General features: G+C 34.9%; 1 protein-coding gene across 4 annotated transcripts in view; it reads left to right on the top strand.

Moving 5' to 3' along the window:
- The window catches only part of TTC29 (tetratricopeptide repeat domain 29), a 240,701-nt gene extending 225,704 nt beyond the window's left edge, over positions 1-14,997 (top strand). For all 4 annotated transcript variants that reach the window (XM_019026099.3, XM_063705596.1, XM_063705594.1 and 1 more), the window contains 2 exons: positions 14,475-14,541; positions 14,836-14,997. In XM_019026099.3, the coding sequence (XP_018881644.3) occupies positions 14,475-14,541; positions 14,836-14,866 (98 nt within the window). In that variant the 3' untranslated portion in view covers positions 14,867-14,997. The remainder of the gene's footprint in view (positions 1-14,474; positions 14,542-14,835) is intronic.
- The last annotated feature ends 2,203 nt before the right edge of the window (positions 14,998-17,200 follow it).

The following is a 17,200-nucleotide window of genomic DNA, read 5'->3' as shown; positions in this document are numbered from 1 at the left end:
TGAACGTTATTGTTGTATAGAAATGCTACTGATTTTTTTACATTGATTTTGTATCCTGAAACTTTACTGAAGTTGTTTATCAGTTCCAGGAGCCTTTTGGCAGAGTCTTTAGGGTTTTCTAGGTATAGAATCCTATCATCAACAAAGAGAGATCGTTTTATGACTTATTATCCTATTTGGATACTTTCTATTTCTTTCTCTTGCCTGATTGCTCTGGGTAGGACTTCCTTACATAACTAATTTTTATGTACTTATTAAAGAGTTGTCCATAGATCTTGCTGTTGAATTTTTTTAATCTGGCGTTTCAAACCCACAGCTTTGTCTTTACTATATGTCTTTTGTACTGTCATATAAACTTTTAAGAATAGATGCATTAACTCACTCTGTCTGTCTTTCAATAGACATCTAATGGTCACCTTCTATGTGCCAACTAACATTTTATTGTGTCATATTTTTAAAGTAAATCATAAGCTGCAGACTGTTCACTCAGAAAACACTATGTATATACTAGCTCTAAGACATCATGCAAGGTGCTACAGATACAGGGACAAATATATTAGTTTTCAAAAGAGAAAAGTTTATCATCTGAAGATTACAAGGAAATGGTGATTATGTACTAAAATTCTAACCACAAAAATTTCTCCAGAAATGACTTCGACTTATCAGTCAAAATGTATACACATTTGTATCGTGTGCACTTTGAGTGTTGAGAAAACATGCTCTAACACAGAGATTCTCTGCCTTTCTGTGACTTTTCATATTTGACCCACCGATTATGCTGTTAAAGAACCGGAGTCCTACCATGGAAACCCAGCAGACTATTTTTATTGGGACAAGCATTTAAATGCATTTAACTTTATTCTTTTAAAGTCAGTATTTGTTTTGAAACTCTGTGTCCCCTACTAAATTAATTGTTTTAAGAAATTGTACATAAAAACCTCATTTCTTCTCTGAGGGTCATGCACTAATTCAGAGGGTTATGCCATGATTGCAGATTAAACTTCCCATGCCCCTCCTCAGCCATGTACCTCTGAATCTATCTAATTTGAACACAATTACAAACTGCACCCAAGCACCTATCCCACAAATGTGTGTTTTTCACTTGGGTTCTCAATGAATATCTGTTGAGTGTGTGACAAATGAATAGAGATTATCATTTGTGACTGACACAGTGTATATTCAATATAAACCATATTACTACCAGAAAAGCAGTTTTAAACTTGCATCATTCTGAGAGTGGAGTAGTGTGAATCTCTGTCTTATTCATTATTATACAAGCAGAATCAAAAATATGCTTAGTCAAAAGAGTGTCTACTTGGTTTGCTATTGAGTTCTACAAAACACATGACATAATGGGCCAGAGCCAGTCTAAGTGGCATTTCAGGAGTCTTTGAATATTATTTTTATTTCTCATTGTCCTCACTTTCTCTGAAAAGAATGACTGATAGCCTTTCCATGTCATATCTTGGCTTTTAGGAGTGTTGTTTTATCTATTTTTTATGACTTAACCTTACATTTGTTAAGTGTAATTTTTGCTTTACGTAACATAAAAATTCTGTGATATGATGCCCCATGAATTAACAACAGTGGCTGGACCAAAGACAAGAAATCTTTTAAAAACAAATGTTCACATTAAATACCTTGGATAGGTAGGCCTTCTGGGGGTTTTTCTTTAATGCAAGAAAAGTATACCCTTTCTGTTTTCAGAAATAGTTTCTTTTAGGTTTATACTGAGCTCGTCTAAAGTCGTATTACATAAGTAAGGGCTTAGTTTGTACATTAGTATTTTACATCTTAGAGTCTTACTAAATCCTTTTTTGATCAATCTGATATTGAACAGATCTATATTGATTTCTTCTACACATGTTTATGGTATTTATTTTTATATATCTAGGATTAAAAGCCAAATTAACAAGTGTAATCAATTTTCTCAGTGATAAAGAAAAGTCTTCTAGTACTCTTAGATACATTCATCTAGGGACAAAATCTTAAGTGAAGATGTTGTAATAAATGGATCGATTTATTCAATCACTGAGCATGGAAACATTAGCCCTGGGAAAGCATTTTCCTCTAACCACTTTAGCTACCGAGTTTCACTTACATGGCACCAAATGATTTGCATTTTTAGAGAAATTTCATGACTGCAGTGAGCTCCAATGAAAACATGAATAAATTGCTTTTTTTTCTTTTTCTGACTTTATGAAGCTGAATCCATTAGGGGATGAATCAAAGTATAATGAAATAAAGGCAACAACTTACATGATGGAAACCCTAGATTTGATTTCTCACTAGGCCAATCTCAGTTGTCATAGCCTACATGTCAGATTAGTGGTTTTCAGGAAGATCCCTGGAGTATGTGACTGTTTTCTTAACTGCTGCATTAGGAATGGTCTCTAAAAGACAAGAAAGTAAATAGACAAACAACTATTAAGAACTAAATAGGTTTGCTGCAGTAGTTCTTGCCACAAAGTCAAATAAATCAGTCTTTCCAAGCCTAACGCTATACAATTGCCTAAGAGGTTTTCTTAAGACTTACCTTCCTTTTGAATTCATTGAAGTGAGAATGAGCACAGAAGCTATGAGGATGGATTTAAGATCCAAATTAACCTGGATTTGAATCTCCAATGAAATAGTTATCAGCTGTGTGAGATTCAGCAAGTTAATCTCTCCAACCTTTTGTTTCCTTATCTGTACAAAATGAATAATAATACCTAAAGCATAGGGTAGTTGAGAGATTTAATGTCATTTTTCATAAATAGAAAAGACAATCCTAAAATTTATATGGAACCACACAGACACACACACACACACACACACACCCCAATAGCCAAGGCAATGATGAGCAAAAAGAACAAATCTGGAGGCATCACACTACCTGACTTCAAAATATACTACAAACTGATAATAATTAAAACAGCATGATACTGGCAAAAAATAGAGTTATTGACCAATAGAACAGAATAGAGAGCCCATAAATCAACCCACACATGTATGTATGGTCAATTGATTTTCAAGAAAGGTGCCAAGAATACACAATAGAAAAAGGACAGTCTCTTTAATAAATGATGCTGAGAAAACTGGATATCCGTATGCAGAATGAAATTTGATCCTTAATGCACATCATATGCAAAATCAATTCAAAATGAATTGAAGACTTAAACGTAAGACCTGACACTGTAATGCCACTAGAAGAAAACATAAGGGGAAAACTATGTGTCGTTGGTCTAGGCAATAACTTTTTAGATTTGACCCCAAAAGTGTAGCAACAAAAGCAAAAACAGACAAATGGGATTACATCAAAATTAAAAGTTTCTGCACAAAAAAAGAAAACAACAGAGTGAAGAGAAAACCTATGGATTGGAAGGAGATGTTTGCAAGCCATACATCTGATAAGGGATTAATAACCAACATATAAAAAACTCAAACAACTCTACAGAAAGAAAGCAAATGGTCTAATTTTAAAATAGGCTAGGGACCTGAATAGACATCTCTCTCAAAAACAAAGACATAAGTGGCGAACAGACATATGGAAACATTGCTGAACATCATTAATCACTAGCAAACTAAAATCACAATGAGATATCAAACCACCCCTGTTAGAACGGCTGTTATCAAAAAGATGAAAGGTGAATGTTGGCAAGGAGATGGAGAAAAGGGAATCCTTGTGCACTACTGGTGGGACTATAAATTAATACAACCATTACAGAAATCTGTATGGAGTTTTCTCAAAAACTAAAAATAAAATTACCATATGATACAGCAATCCTACTTCTGGGTATTTACCCAAATATTTGAAATCAGCATGTCAGATGTCTGCAGTCCCATGTTCATTGCAGCACTATTCCTAATAGCCAAGTCATGGAAGTGTCCATAAACCAATGAATGGATAAAGAAAATGTGATATATATATAATGAAGTATTATTCAGCCTTAAAAAATGATAAATCCTGTCATTTGCAATATCATAGATGAAATTGGAGAATAGTATACTAAATGAAATAAGCCAGGCATAGAAAGACACATATAAAATATTCTTACTTATATTGGAATCTAAAATAATCTAACTCAAAGAAGCAGAGAGCAGAAGGATGGTTATCAGAGGATAGGAGTGGTGAGGGAAATGGGAAGATAATGGTAAAAAAGTACAAAGCCTCAATTAGACAGGAGGAATAAAGTTTTTTCTTTAAGATATATTGCACATCATGGTAAATATAGTCAGTAATAATGTATTGTACATTTCAGAATCTCTAAGACAGTAATTCTCAAATGCTCTCACCATAAAAAAATGATAAGTATTTGAAGTGTTGGACACACAAACTAGCTTGATTTAACCATTTCACATTGTATTCATAGATCATAACATCACTTTGTACCCTATAAATATATATAATTTGTCAATGTACAATTAAAAATTAAAGCTAAATAATAAAGTGCTGGCTGGGCGCAATGGCTCACACTTGTAATCCCAGCACTTTGGGAGGCTGAGGTGGGCGGATCACCTGAGGTCAGGAGTTCAAGACCAGCCTGGCCAACATGGTGAAACCCCATGTCTACTAAAAATACAAAAATAAGCTGGGCATGATAGTGGGCACCTATAATCCCAGCTACTTGGGAGGCTGAGACAGAAGAATCGCTTGAACTGGGAGGCAGAGATTGCAGTGAACCGAGATTGTGCCACTGTACTTCAGCCTAGCCGACAGAGTGAGACTCCATCTCAAAATACTACTACTACTACTAATAATAACCATACAAGTGCTGACCACATTCCCTATTATAAAATATGTTCTCAATCCATGGGAAAAAATTTATATTTACTTATTATCTAAATGTTGCAACTGAACAACAGCCAAGCAGCTACAACTCCTTTTTCCAACGTGCTATTAATATTTTACTCCCACTCTACAGAGTTAAATATAAATCCATAAAGCAACGATTCTCAAACTTTAATGGGCGAATGAATTACCTTGGGATCCTGTTAAAAGCCAGATTCTGTGTTACTAGGTCTGAAGAGCGGCCTACATTTCTGCATTTCTAACAAGCTCCAGGTAATGTTTATGCTCCTGGTTTGGAGACCACACTTTGAGTAGCAGACATATAGGTCACCTGGAAGCTGGTGACTTCTTTCAAAATGTATTTCTCACTGTCATTGTTTTAAATAGACCAGTTCATTCTTATGAAAATTTAAGAGGAAGAATATCTTAGCTGGGATGTACAAGGTTTTGATTTTTAATTTTGGTGAGGGAATTGTTTGGGTTTTTCAGAGATGTTATTTCTAGGAACTACTTTGCTCTGACCAGATATATATATTTACTCATCTTATAATACTATATTTGGACTGGATACTGTATATCTACAGTATCTCTTCTTTGGAAATCTCAACATACATTAGAAAACTCAATTTTTACGAAAACATTCATTTTCACATCTCTGGATTATTCATTAAAAATATCATCCCCTGGATAATGGATGTGTTTACAGCATAGATTTTGAATGGTTTCACAGACATATACTTAGCTCCAAACCCATCAAGTTTTATAAATTAAATATGTACAACTTTTATTATGTCAATCATACCTCAATAAAGCATTACAAAAAATTATCTCATATAATTCTCTGTTCTAAAGTACAGAGAATATGAAAAGAACATGAATACAGAGCTTGTATATTTTCCAAACTGTTACTCTGAAGTAACCAGAAAAAGAAAATTCAAACCTACCTATCAGCATTTAGTTTCATATTATATGTATTACACTGCACATAATTTGGTCAAGAAAATTAAACTTTCTGAGTGATAATGAAATGGTTATTTCTTTGAATTCATTAGCTTATCTTCAAGCCTCAGATCAGGGGAATATATGAGAAGGATAAGTTTTCAAATTAATGTTTAAATTAGAGACAGGCTTTCTTATTTTCAGATTCAAGAGATGTTGATTTTTCAAATCTTATTTTTTTTCTATCCAGAATATTTAAATGAAAAGTGTAAACTAAAATGTAAAAACAAAAATAATGATCAGTGTATATCTTTAACTTTTCACAACCTACCTTCAAGTGACATTAGATCATTTAACACATAGTGTAAGAATTGTTTCCCTTTTATTTTTAGTTGATACATTATAATTGTAGATATTTATGGAATACAGGATGATATTTTGATACGTGTTTACAATGTGTAATGATCAAATCAGGGTAATTAGCATAGCCATCACCTCAAACATTTATCATTTCTTTGTGTTGTGAACATTCAAAATTCTGTCTTCTAGCTTTTGGAAAATAGTCAATAAATTATAGTTAACCATATTCACCCTGCAATGCTACAGAACACCAGACTTCATTCCTCCTATTTAGCTGTAATTTTGTATCCATTAACCAACATCTCCCACCTTCTCCCATCCCCCGACCCTTCCCAGCCTCTAATACCCACTATCCTATTCTCTACTTCCAAGAGCTGGAATTATTTTAGCTTCTACATGTCAGTGAGATAATGCAGTATTTATCTTTCTGTGCTTGCCTTATTTCACTGAACATAATGTTCACCAGGCTCATTTCTGTGGTGGCAAATGACAGGATTGCATTCTGTTTTGTAGCTGAATAGTATTCTATTGGGTATATACACTACATTTTCTTCATCCTTTTGTCTGTTAATGGACACTTAGGTTGATTCCATATCTTAGCTATTGTAGATAGTGCTGCAATACACATGGACGTGCAGGTATCCCTTTAATGTATTTATTTTATTTCCTTTTTATAAATACCCAGCAGTGGGATTGCTGGATTGCATGATAGTTCTAGTTTTATAGTTTTTTGAGAAACTTCCATAATGGCTGTACTAATTTACATTCCCACCAACAGTAAAACATAGTATAAGAATCTTATAGGCCTGGCATGTTAGCTCATGCCTGTCATCCCAACACTTTGGGACACCAAGATAGAAGGATTGCTTGAGGTCAGGAGTTCAAGAGCAGAGTAGGCAATGAAACAAGATCCCATCTCTACAAGAATTTTTTTTTTTTTTAATTAGCCAGACATGGTGGCATACGCCTGTAGTCCCAGCTACTTGGGAGGCTGAGGAGGCAGGAGGATTGCTTGAGCCTGTAAGGTCAAGGCTGCAGCAAGCGAGACCCTGTCTCAAAAAAAGAAGAAGTTTCCAATTACATCCTTCCATTTCTCCCCTTCTCACCTTTGTACAATGTTGTCATGCATTGTACTTACCTCTGATGCTCTTCATTTGTTTACATAGATCCAGATTGCCATGTGGTATCATTTTTCTTCTGCCTTGAGGACTTGTAGTGCAAATATGCTGCTAATGAATTGCTTCAGCTTTTGTCTGTCTGAAAAGCCTTTATTTTTGCCTTCACTTTAAAAAGATATTTTCAATGGGTATGGCATTGTACATTTTATAGTTTTTTTTTCTTTTTCTTTTCGTACTTTAAATTTCTTAAGCTTGGGGTCTGTTGAGCTTCTTGGATCTATGGGTTTATAGTCTTGAGCAATTTTAGAAAATTTTCAGCCCAATTTCTTAAACTATGTTTCAATGGTTTCTCAATCTCCTTTTTAGAATGCCAGTAAATGTCTATTAGGCTGCTTAAAGCTGTCTTATGGTTTACTGATAATATGTTCATCTTTTTGACTCTCTTTCTTTCTTCATTTTGCGGTTTCTACTACTCTGTCTTCAAGTTTATTAATGTTTTATTTCATTTTCCGTGTCTCTACTTAACATTTTAAATATCTAAAATACAGTTAGAGTAACTTTGTTTTTGTTCCTAATTCTAATAACTATGTCTGTTCTGGGCCAGTTTTGATTGATTTTTCTCCACATTGTGCCTTTTTGCATGTTTTGTATTCAAACATATTTCTTGTCTTTCAGAAATCACTGGCTTTTGTTGTCTGATGTCCAGTGTCTTCAAAATCATTGTTTCATATATTTTGTTCAGGATTTTTTGGGTAGGGAGGAGTGTTTTAGGAAAAGAGTTAATCTGATTTCTGTTACACTGTCTTGAATAGAAAAAAATTGCAGGATTTATAATGTAGCAACAATCAGAGAAATAAAAAGAACTGTATGAAGACATTAACACACTATTTATCTTAAGAAAGTATTTAGTGTCTGGACAGATGAATAGACCTGAATCAGATATTCTCATTAAAAGTTTAGATGCCCAGAAAAAGAAATTCAGTATCATTCTATGTCAATATGCTATCTTCAATGCTTCATTCAGGCCTAGTTGCATTCCATTTATTCAGAATAATGGTGTGTAAGGTTAAAAAAAACCCTATACTTTTGAATTGGAATATACTTGTGATCTTTGCATAAATTTTAATTGCTTGAATATTAATAAAAGCCCTTGGCAAGGGAATTGATATATACCAGATCCTGTAATATGAAAGAACACGTCAGTTTTTCACACTTAAGAGAGTCTATCCAAACTTGAAAGTGTCTCCTGCCTTAAAAGTTTCCATCTTGATTATTATTTATTATACTCATCAGATATAGAATTACCACATCATGATTTCTACTTCAAAACACAGATAAGAAAGATTAACTCTTTGTTTTGTTAACAACAAAATGTAGAAAAATATTACCCCCCAAATCACATATTTTTGATAGAGTGAGATTAACTCTATAATCTTAGGCTTTGATTCATAATTTTTTTACAAAACTGTAAGATAAGAAAGCCATGAATGCATGAATGACAAACCAATATTATAGAACAAGGAGGAGGAGGAGGAGGAGGAGGAGGAGGAGGAGGAAAACGAATAAAGAAACACCCAATTATATGCCAACATTAAATATGTTGACGCTCAAACCACACTTCACATGACTAAATGTTTGCTAAAGGAAAACATTTGCATTTTATGGTTATTATATGCTACTTGTTTCCCCTCCCCCACCTCTTACACACACACACACACACACACACACACACACACACACACACACACACGATCAATTCTCCCACCTTCTCTGCTCTGTGTCCCAGGAGACTGACTTCAGACTGCATCACACAGGCTGACTTGCTTTCTGGCTTCATCGTATGTATTTAGCCAAAGGGAGTCACCAGCAGATGAGAGGTTAGGAAGGTGGAGAGTTAGAATACTATTCCTCTGTCCCTCACTTCAGCTCCTTTCTGACAACTGTGACACTCTACAACTGCTACTTCTAGATTTAGAAAAGGCAGTCCCTTTTCTAAATCTCTGCCCTCACCCAAAGTCCAGTGGCACCATCCTCTCTCTTTACCCTGAATTTAGACCCAGAGATGATAATGGCATGGCACCCTCTTTTGCAAGTCCCTAGGTGCCTCAATATCCCTTATTAGCTCCTTAGCCCTGCCCTCATCTCTTAATAGTCCCTTCATTAAAGTCTCTTCAAAATCCCAGTTGCATGTGCCATCTGTTTCTTCCTGACTGATACCCACTCATCTATTGTGAGTATCAAGTGGGTAGCTAAAGGCAAGCAAGTACAAGAAATATTAGGAAACCTCCACCTGCTGAAAAGTTCAATTGATTAAGAGAACAGTGCTAATGAGGCCAAAATTAGTGTCTGGCTGTGTTCCAGGATCACAGCCTGCATCCCTGACCAGCCGTTTTACAAACCATCAGTTACAAGGTAGACCATGCCAAAGAGCACACATGAGTCTATGTCAATCCATCATCACTCCTGGGAACACAGCTCAAGGACTTAGCTGTTCAACTGAGATAGCGTCAAAATCATCTTTGTTCCCAAAGGACAGCTTTCGCAATGTGATCTTAATGAAAAAATTTATATGTTACTTCAAATAATAAAGTCATAACTGTCAATATCTTTTTCAAAGATGAGCTCTCATTTCATTCCTTATTTGTGGCTAATTCATAATAAAATAATTTAAAAGTCAAGCTTATCTAAATAAGCCTTTTATTGGTAATGGGATTCTGGGTTTATAAAAACCAGATTCATAGCCTTGAATCAGATATTCTCATTGTTATTAAATGAGTGAACCTATAGAACCATCATATTAAGAATAAACAGTTAAATATTCTATTTATTTATTTATTTATTTATTTATTTATTTATTGGAAGGGATTTTCTCATTATCAAGTGTGATTGACAAGTTTTCAGTTCATATACACATTTCCCCCAAACAGAACTTCGTTCTCTTCGGTACAGTGGCCTTGTAAAATCATATTGTAAGCAGGCCATTGTAGATGTGCCATTATATTAACATTGATATACTGGCTTACTTCCAGAGTAATTTTATATGATTTACATGGTGGGGAAGGGAGACTTCTGTTCCTTTTTCAGAAATCAGTTTCTGAGACTCTTTACTATCAGTGAGAGAGAAGTACTGTTTCTACTAAAATTGAATCTATGACTATCAATAAAATCTGCTGAAATACAAAAACAAAACATCTCATCGTTAATAATAGCATAATGTTACGATCACCTATAAGATAGGAGCATAGTTTATATGCAGTATTTATTCTTAATCAGTTTCATAAAACATAATCTGAGTTTTATTTTTTAACAAAAGCTTTTGAGTCATTATGATAAGGTCAACAGAAAGCACAGTCTTTTAACATTAGGTGATCAACTTTTTGACAATGGCAGGACCGTCGTAGCTAATGGAATAATAGCCTGCAGGGTCCAGCTAAATATGATATACGAATGTAATCAACCTCTGTGATGACTATTCAAAAGTAATCCCTTTAGCTTTGAACTGCAACATATATTTCAACAAGGCAAAAACCATATGAAGAAATTCTCTGCAGACCACACTGATACAATACAGCCTTCATATCATGCTCTCTGTGTTTGCTGCTTATAGTGAGTTTTAAATTTAAGGTAATGACTACTGTATATTCATGTGAGCATACAACAATACTTTTGGTTTGTTGCAGAAAGGTTGATTCCATTACCAGGGGTCTAGTCTATAAACTCTGACACAACCTTTATGAATGAGTTATTTACCCTTTTTTAGAGTAAGGCCACTACAAATGTTTAGCATGCCAAAATTATAAAAATTCATTTACCTTTCCAGTCCCCAAACTACCAGGTAATGTCTTCTCCATTTCAATTCATCCTTCTCTACAGATAACATTTTTAAAATCTTGTTTACATAGAATACTGTATAATATGAATATTATATTCGATTGTTTTCAAAAAAGGGATGCGATGGTGGATTTATAGCAATTTAACATTTACTGGCTTATTCTATTGCTTTTGTAACGTATAGGCTAAGTGGTGGTATAAATGAGATCTTTTTGTTGCCCACTTGAATCTACCACTTCAGAGTCTTTACTATTAGCAACAAAGAAGTGCCAATTTCTACTGAAATGTAGATCGTATAAGGAAATATCACACTTCAACATGCTGTTGCTTCTGGTCTCCCTTACTAGAGTGGTACTGGTCCCAGTCTTCCAGCTCCCTTGAAGTCCTACAGATCAAACATCTCAAATCACACCTTAAGTCAGACCCATAGTGCAAAACCTAGGTTATAATCCAAATGAGTGTTTTTGCAGTGATGGAACCAAGAGCCAACAGTCCTGTGGTGAGTGAGTACCCAACGTCTAACACTCAGACCCAGAAGAAGTATCCAGTTATGCACCGCATAAGGACATTTCTGTCAACAATATATGCCATACACAATGGTGATACTAAAAGTTTATAATGGAGCTGAAAGATTCCTATGTACTAGTGACATTTTAGCCATCATAACACTGTGGTGCAATGCATTACCTTTACTATGTTTAGCTATAGTAAATACTCATTATAGTGTTACAGATGCCTACGATATTCACTATAGTAATGTGCCGAACAGGTTCGTAGCCCAGAAGTAATACGCTATAGTATATAATAGCCTAGCTATGTGGTAGGCTGTGCCATCTAGATTTGTGTAAGTACACTCTATGATGTTTGTACAACAACATCACCTAATGACTCATTTCTTAGAAGGTATTCTTGTCGTTAAGTGACACTTGACTGTTTATTACTTTGCTCATTTCATTGCTGAGAACTTAGTCACATGGCTTTAACTAAATAGTTCTCTACTGACAGGGAAGATCTAATAGAGAGAAAGAGCACTGATGAGTGGGAGGCAGAAGGAAGGACTGAAACCCTGTCTTGTCTAGACAAGAGGGCATGAGATCTAGTGAAGAAGTAGAGGGATAGGCCTTAGGCAGTTCATTGGTACTAACAGAAGAGAAGACAGAGTATACAGAACAGAAGCAGTAGGTGAGTAACTCTTGCCACAAGGCTTGTGGACAATTTTTCCTATTGTCATTTATTTCCTCTATGAAGCCAGAAAATAAATCATCAGCTGAGAAAAGTGGAGGGTGGGAGGTTTGAGAAAAATAGAAGATTTAGTCATCTAGGGGAGTGGAAGAATGAGTGGACTAGGAATGTCTCATAGAATGGCCTGGAAGTGTAAGGGTCTACTTAATGTTTGTGGCCATGAATTTAAGACGAGGCATCTCAGGCCAGTTGTATTTTCTCCAGCCACATTGAACTATACAGTGCAGGAGAGGAGTAGGCAGATAACTAGATTTAACTAGGGCTATACTTTTGCCAAGTAAGCAAACAAAGTGAAAAGAAGAGAAATTTAGACTTTATGCAAGGCCAAGTAGATAACCATGGAATTTAAATTATATAAGGAAGGAAGAAGAGACAGAAAAATGAGGAAAAACAATGAAAAGGTGGTAGTATTGGAGGTTCCAATGAAGTAGAAGAATTGCTGGGGTCAGGATACCAGAGGGAGTGATCTGGAAATACAAAAGGAGGCAGCCAAACAGTTAAATGCAGGAAAATGAGCTAGAGGGGGCCCATAGTTACTGATAATGACAAGGTCTAAGTATGACCAGGGGAATTAATGGCTGTGGTAGTGTAAAGGACAAGATGTAAAAGAACAGGAGGTCAAGGAATTGAGACTTAGGGTGGAATAATCTTCTACCTTTACATTGAAATTACTAAATTAAGAAAGTAGTAGTACAGTGACAATGAGGCGATGATAACATCAACTGAGAATGATTCCGTTTGTAGATAGATCACGATAGTGACAAATGGTTGACTGTATAATCTAATGACATGAGTGTTAGAAAGGGAAAGAGGAAGGGCAAGGGTCCTGAAAGAACAAGGAGGAGAGGACACCAACCCATCTTCAGGTCCAGTAGTGAGAAGACCGAGAAAATCAATAACAAAAACGGGTTTCTGGGCTGATAGTATCTTGAGAGAAGAGACAAATTTCTGTTAGAGCAAGAAAGTAAAAGGAATTTCAGAAAATAGGGTAAGGATATAGGACATTTTGCTAAAATAATGATTCAAATATTCCAAAAGGCAAAGTGGAACTCTTTCAGGAATTTCAGTGGGTAGGAGATGGGGACAGAACAGGAAAGGTAATAAAAAATAGAATGAAGGGACCTGAAAACTGGGGCCTGTCATAAACAGGAATAAACAGTATCTTATTAGATTAATCCCAGTTAATTGAAATCAAAAGTAAAAGGCCAGACATGAAAGTTAAAGTTAAGTAACAAATTAACATGGCTCTCTCTATGTACATAGATATACATATAATATATGATAAACGAAGTCATATATACACATATATCTACATATATAAACTTCCCATATTTGATTTCATTATCACGATATCATAATAATGAAGTCAATGTGGGAAGTTTATATATATATATATGTTTATATATGTATTTATATATATATACACACACACATACATGTAGATATATATATATATATATATATATATATATATATAAACTTCCCATATTTGACTTCATTATTTGGGTACTTTATATTGCTCCCTAAATTAATTTTCCTTTTGAGTATTATTTTTGAAAGTCATCTTACCCAACAAAAGATGGCCTTTTCAGTAGCCATTTTATTATATCACAAGAATTCTGTGGATTAGGAATTCAGGCAGGGCTCGGCTGGACGTTAATTGAAGTCACTAAGTGGTATTCAGCTGACAGATGGGCTGGTTTGAAGGGTCAAAGACAGCTTCACTCTTGGCTGGAAGGCTGGACTCAGCTGGGACTGTCTGCTAGAACATCTATACGTGGCCATTCCAGCATGGCAGTCTCAGGGTATGAGAACTTATATGGTGACTTGCTTCCTCCAAAAAAAGTATCCTAAGATAACCAGGTAGAGGCTGCATAGCCTTTATGGAGCTAGCTCCAGAACTCATTTTTGTTACTTCCTCCATATTCAGCTGATCACAAAAGAGTCTTAAGGGTAGCTCAATTTCAAGAAGAAAACTGGATTCTACTTCTTCATGGGGGATTGACAAGATCATGCTGTACAGGAACATGTGGAGTGGGAGAGATTGTTGTGGCCATCTTTGTACAATACAATCTGCCCTGGTGATACATACACCCTTATCTTATAGGTGATAAGGACAGATATCCCTGAAAAGGGATTCCCAGGTTCAAGATCAAAATAACTATAAACTGTGTTCATGATAATCTATTAACTTTGTCTGTTTTTTTTTTTAGAAGAGTTTAGAGGATCCACAGTGGAAGCTGTATCTCAAAACTCAGAACGTTTGGAAGAACTCAGTAGGTATGATAAATCAAGTAAAAAGTTTCTATTAAGTACCCACTTTGCGCAATATACTAAGTATAATCTCATTCTCCAAACACAAAAAGAGGAGTTTCATCCAGCACTTGATAACCTTAATACTGAAACACTGCTTTAAAAAAAATCAGATTTATCTTCAAATGTCACATAAGGTTAAGTATTTTTAATTTTGAAGCCACATCTGAAAATTACAGAAAACAAATTATTTTTCAAAACAAATGTTCTTTGCTTTCTAGCCCAGTATAAAAGTTAAATTTATAATTTATTTTATTTCAGGTTTCCAGGTGATCAAAAAAATGAAACTTAAAGCAGCTTTTCACTTAACATCAAAGCAAGAAGAAATCCATCATGTCACCTTAGACTTCAATACTTGTAATAGGAGCATGTTACAGATAATATAAAATTATAATAAAACTGACTATGACTCTTTTCATTGGATTTTGCATTGCAGTGTGTTACTATAAATTTAATCCAAAACATCTAAATCCATGAAAATAAAATATATTCCAATTCTTAGAAATATCAGCAATCATCCATGAAATAAATGATTTCCTCTTATCCACTATTCCACAAGAAATAGTGATACCATGAAACCAAAATAAGAAAATATTTTCTAATGAGAAAATAATTACAAGCTTAAGAAAATCTTTCATGCTGAATTCATGTAGGAAAATATTTGCTAAAACTCTAGGGAAACTTCTCAACATAGATAAAAGGAGTATAAGCAATTAAGACTACCATACTAATAAGTCTTGTTTGAAACAGTTTTCTTTACCTGTGTAACAGTATATTTTATGATACTTTAGCTGATAGCACATAATAAAACTTATCCATGTCAACTTAAAAAGTTTAAGTCCTTCAATCTTACAAGCCTTACCTAATGTGTCTTGCAAATGAAAGAACACAGCTGAGATGGTTACGTGTATAATTTCAGGAGATCTGAAGATCTAAGGGAATTTATGAATTAAGTACATTACCAACAATAAAGCCTTTTATTCCCATTTAATCTTGGTTAGTATACAGTTTAAATCTGGTTTCTCAAAAGAAGAGTCCAAATAGCCAAAGCAATCCTAGGCAAAAAGAACAAAGCCAGAGGCATAATATTACCCAACTTGAAACTATATTATAAGGCCATAGCAGCCAAAACGGCATGGTACTGGTAAAAACAGACACATAGACTAATGGAACAGAATAGAGAACCCAGCCGCACACCTACAGCCAACTGATCTTTGACAAAGTCGACAATAATAAGCAGTGGGGAAAGGACTTCCTACTCAGTGGGCTGAGACAACTGTCTGGCCATATGCAGAAGAATGAAACTGGACTCCCTACCTTTTACCATATACAAAAAGTAACTCAAGTTGGATTAAAGATTTAAATGTAAAACTTCAAACTATAAGAATCCTAGAAGAAAACTTAGGAAACACCACTCTGGACATTGGCCTTGGGAAAGAATTTATGACCAAGTCCTCAAAAGCAATTGCGACAAAACCAAAAATGGATAAGTGAGATTTAATTAAACTAAAAAGCTTCTGCACAACAAAAGAAACTATTAACAGAGTATAGACAACCTGCAGAATGGAAGAAAATATTCACAAACTGTGCATCTGACAAAGGTCAAATATCCAGAATCTGTAAGGGACTTAATATAACAAGCAAAAAAGCCAAGTAACCCCATTAAAAAATGGCCAAAAGACATGAACAGACACTTTTCAAATGAAAACATAAAGCATCTAATAAACATGAAAAAAATGCTTCACATCACTAATCATCAGAGAAATGCAAATCAAAACCACAGTGAGATTGTCTTCACTCCAGTCAAACGGCTATCATTAAAAAGTCAAAAAACAGATGCTGGCAAGGCCATGGAGAAAAGGGAATGCTTATACACTGTTGGTGGGAATGTAAATTAGTTCAGCCACTGTGGAAAGCAGCTTGGAGATTTCTCAAAGAACTTAAAAAAGAGCTATCATTTTACCCAGCAATCTCATCACTGGGTATATATCCAAACGAAAATAAATTATTCTACGAAAAATACATATGCACTTAGATGTTCATCACAGCACTATTCACAATAGCAAACACATGGAATCAACCTAGGAGCCCATCAACATTGGGGTTGATAGAGAAAATATGGTACATATACACCATGAAATACTATGCAGCCATAAAAAAGAATGAAACGATATTCTTTGCAGTAACATAAATGCAATTTGAGGCCATTATCCTAAGTGAATTAATAACAGGAACAGAAAACCAAATACCACATGATTTCACTTATAAGTGGGAGCTAAATATTGGGTACATATGGACATAAAGATGGGAACAGTAGACACTGGCAACTACTAGAGGAGGGAGGGAGGGGGCAAGTGTTGAAAACTACCTATTGGATACTATGTTCACTATTTGAGTGACAGGATCAATTGTACCTGAAACCTCAGCATCACGCAATATACCCACGTAACAAACCTGCACATATACTCCCTGAATCTAAATAAAAGTTGAAATTATTTTTTAAAAATGTTAGGTTGCTTTGAATGTTCCATGATTGAAGAGTAGAGACTCACCCTGCAGTGTGTAGAATCACTCTGCTTTCCACATGATATTGAAATTTTAGCACTCTGCCCAAGGAAATTATTCA

Source organism: Gorilla gorilla, chromosome 3 (assembly GCF_029281585.2).
Source record: "Gorilla gorilla gorilla isolate KB3781 chromosome 3, NHGRI_mGorGor1-v2.1_pri, whole genome shotgun sequence".
In the NCBI taxonomy this organism is placed as follows: Eukaryota; Metazoa; Chordata; class Mammalia; order Primates; family Hominidae; genus Gorilla; species Gorilla gorilla.
This window is presented reverse-complemented; position numbering and strand designations above follow the sequence as displayed.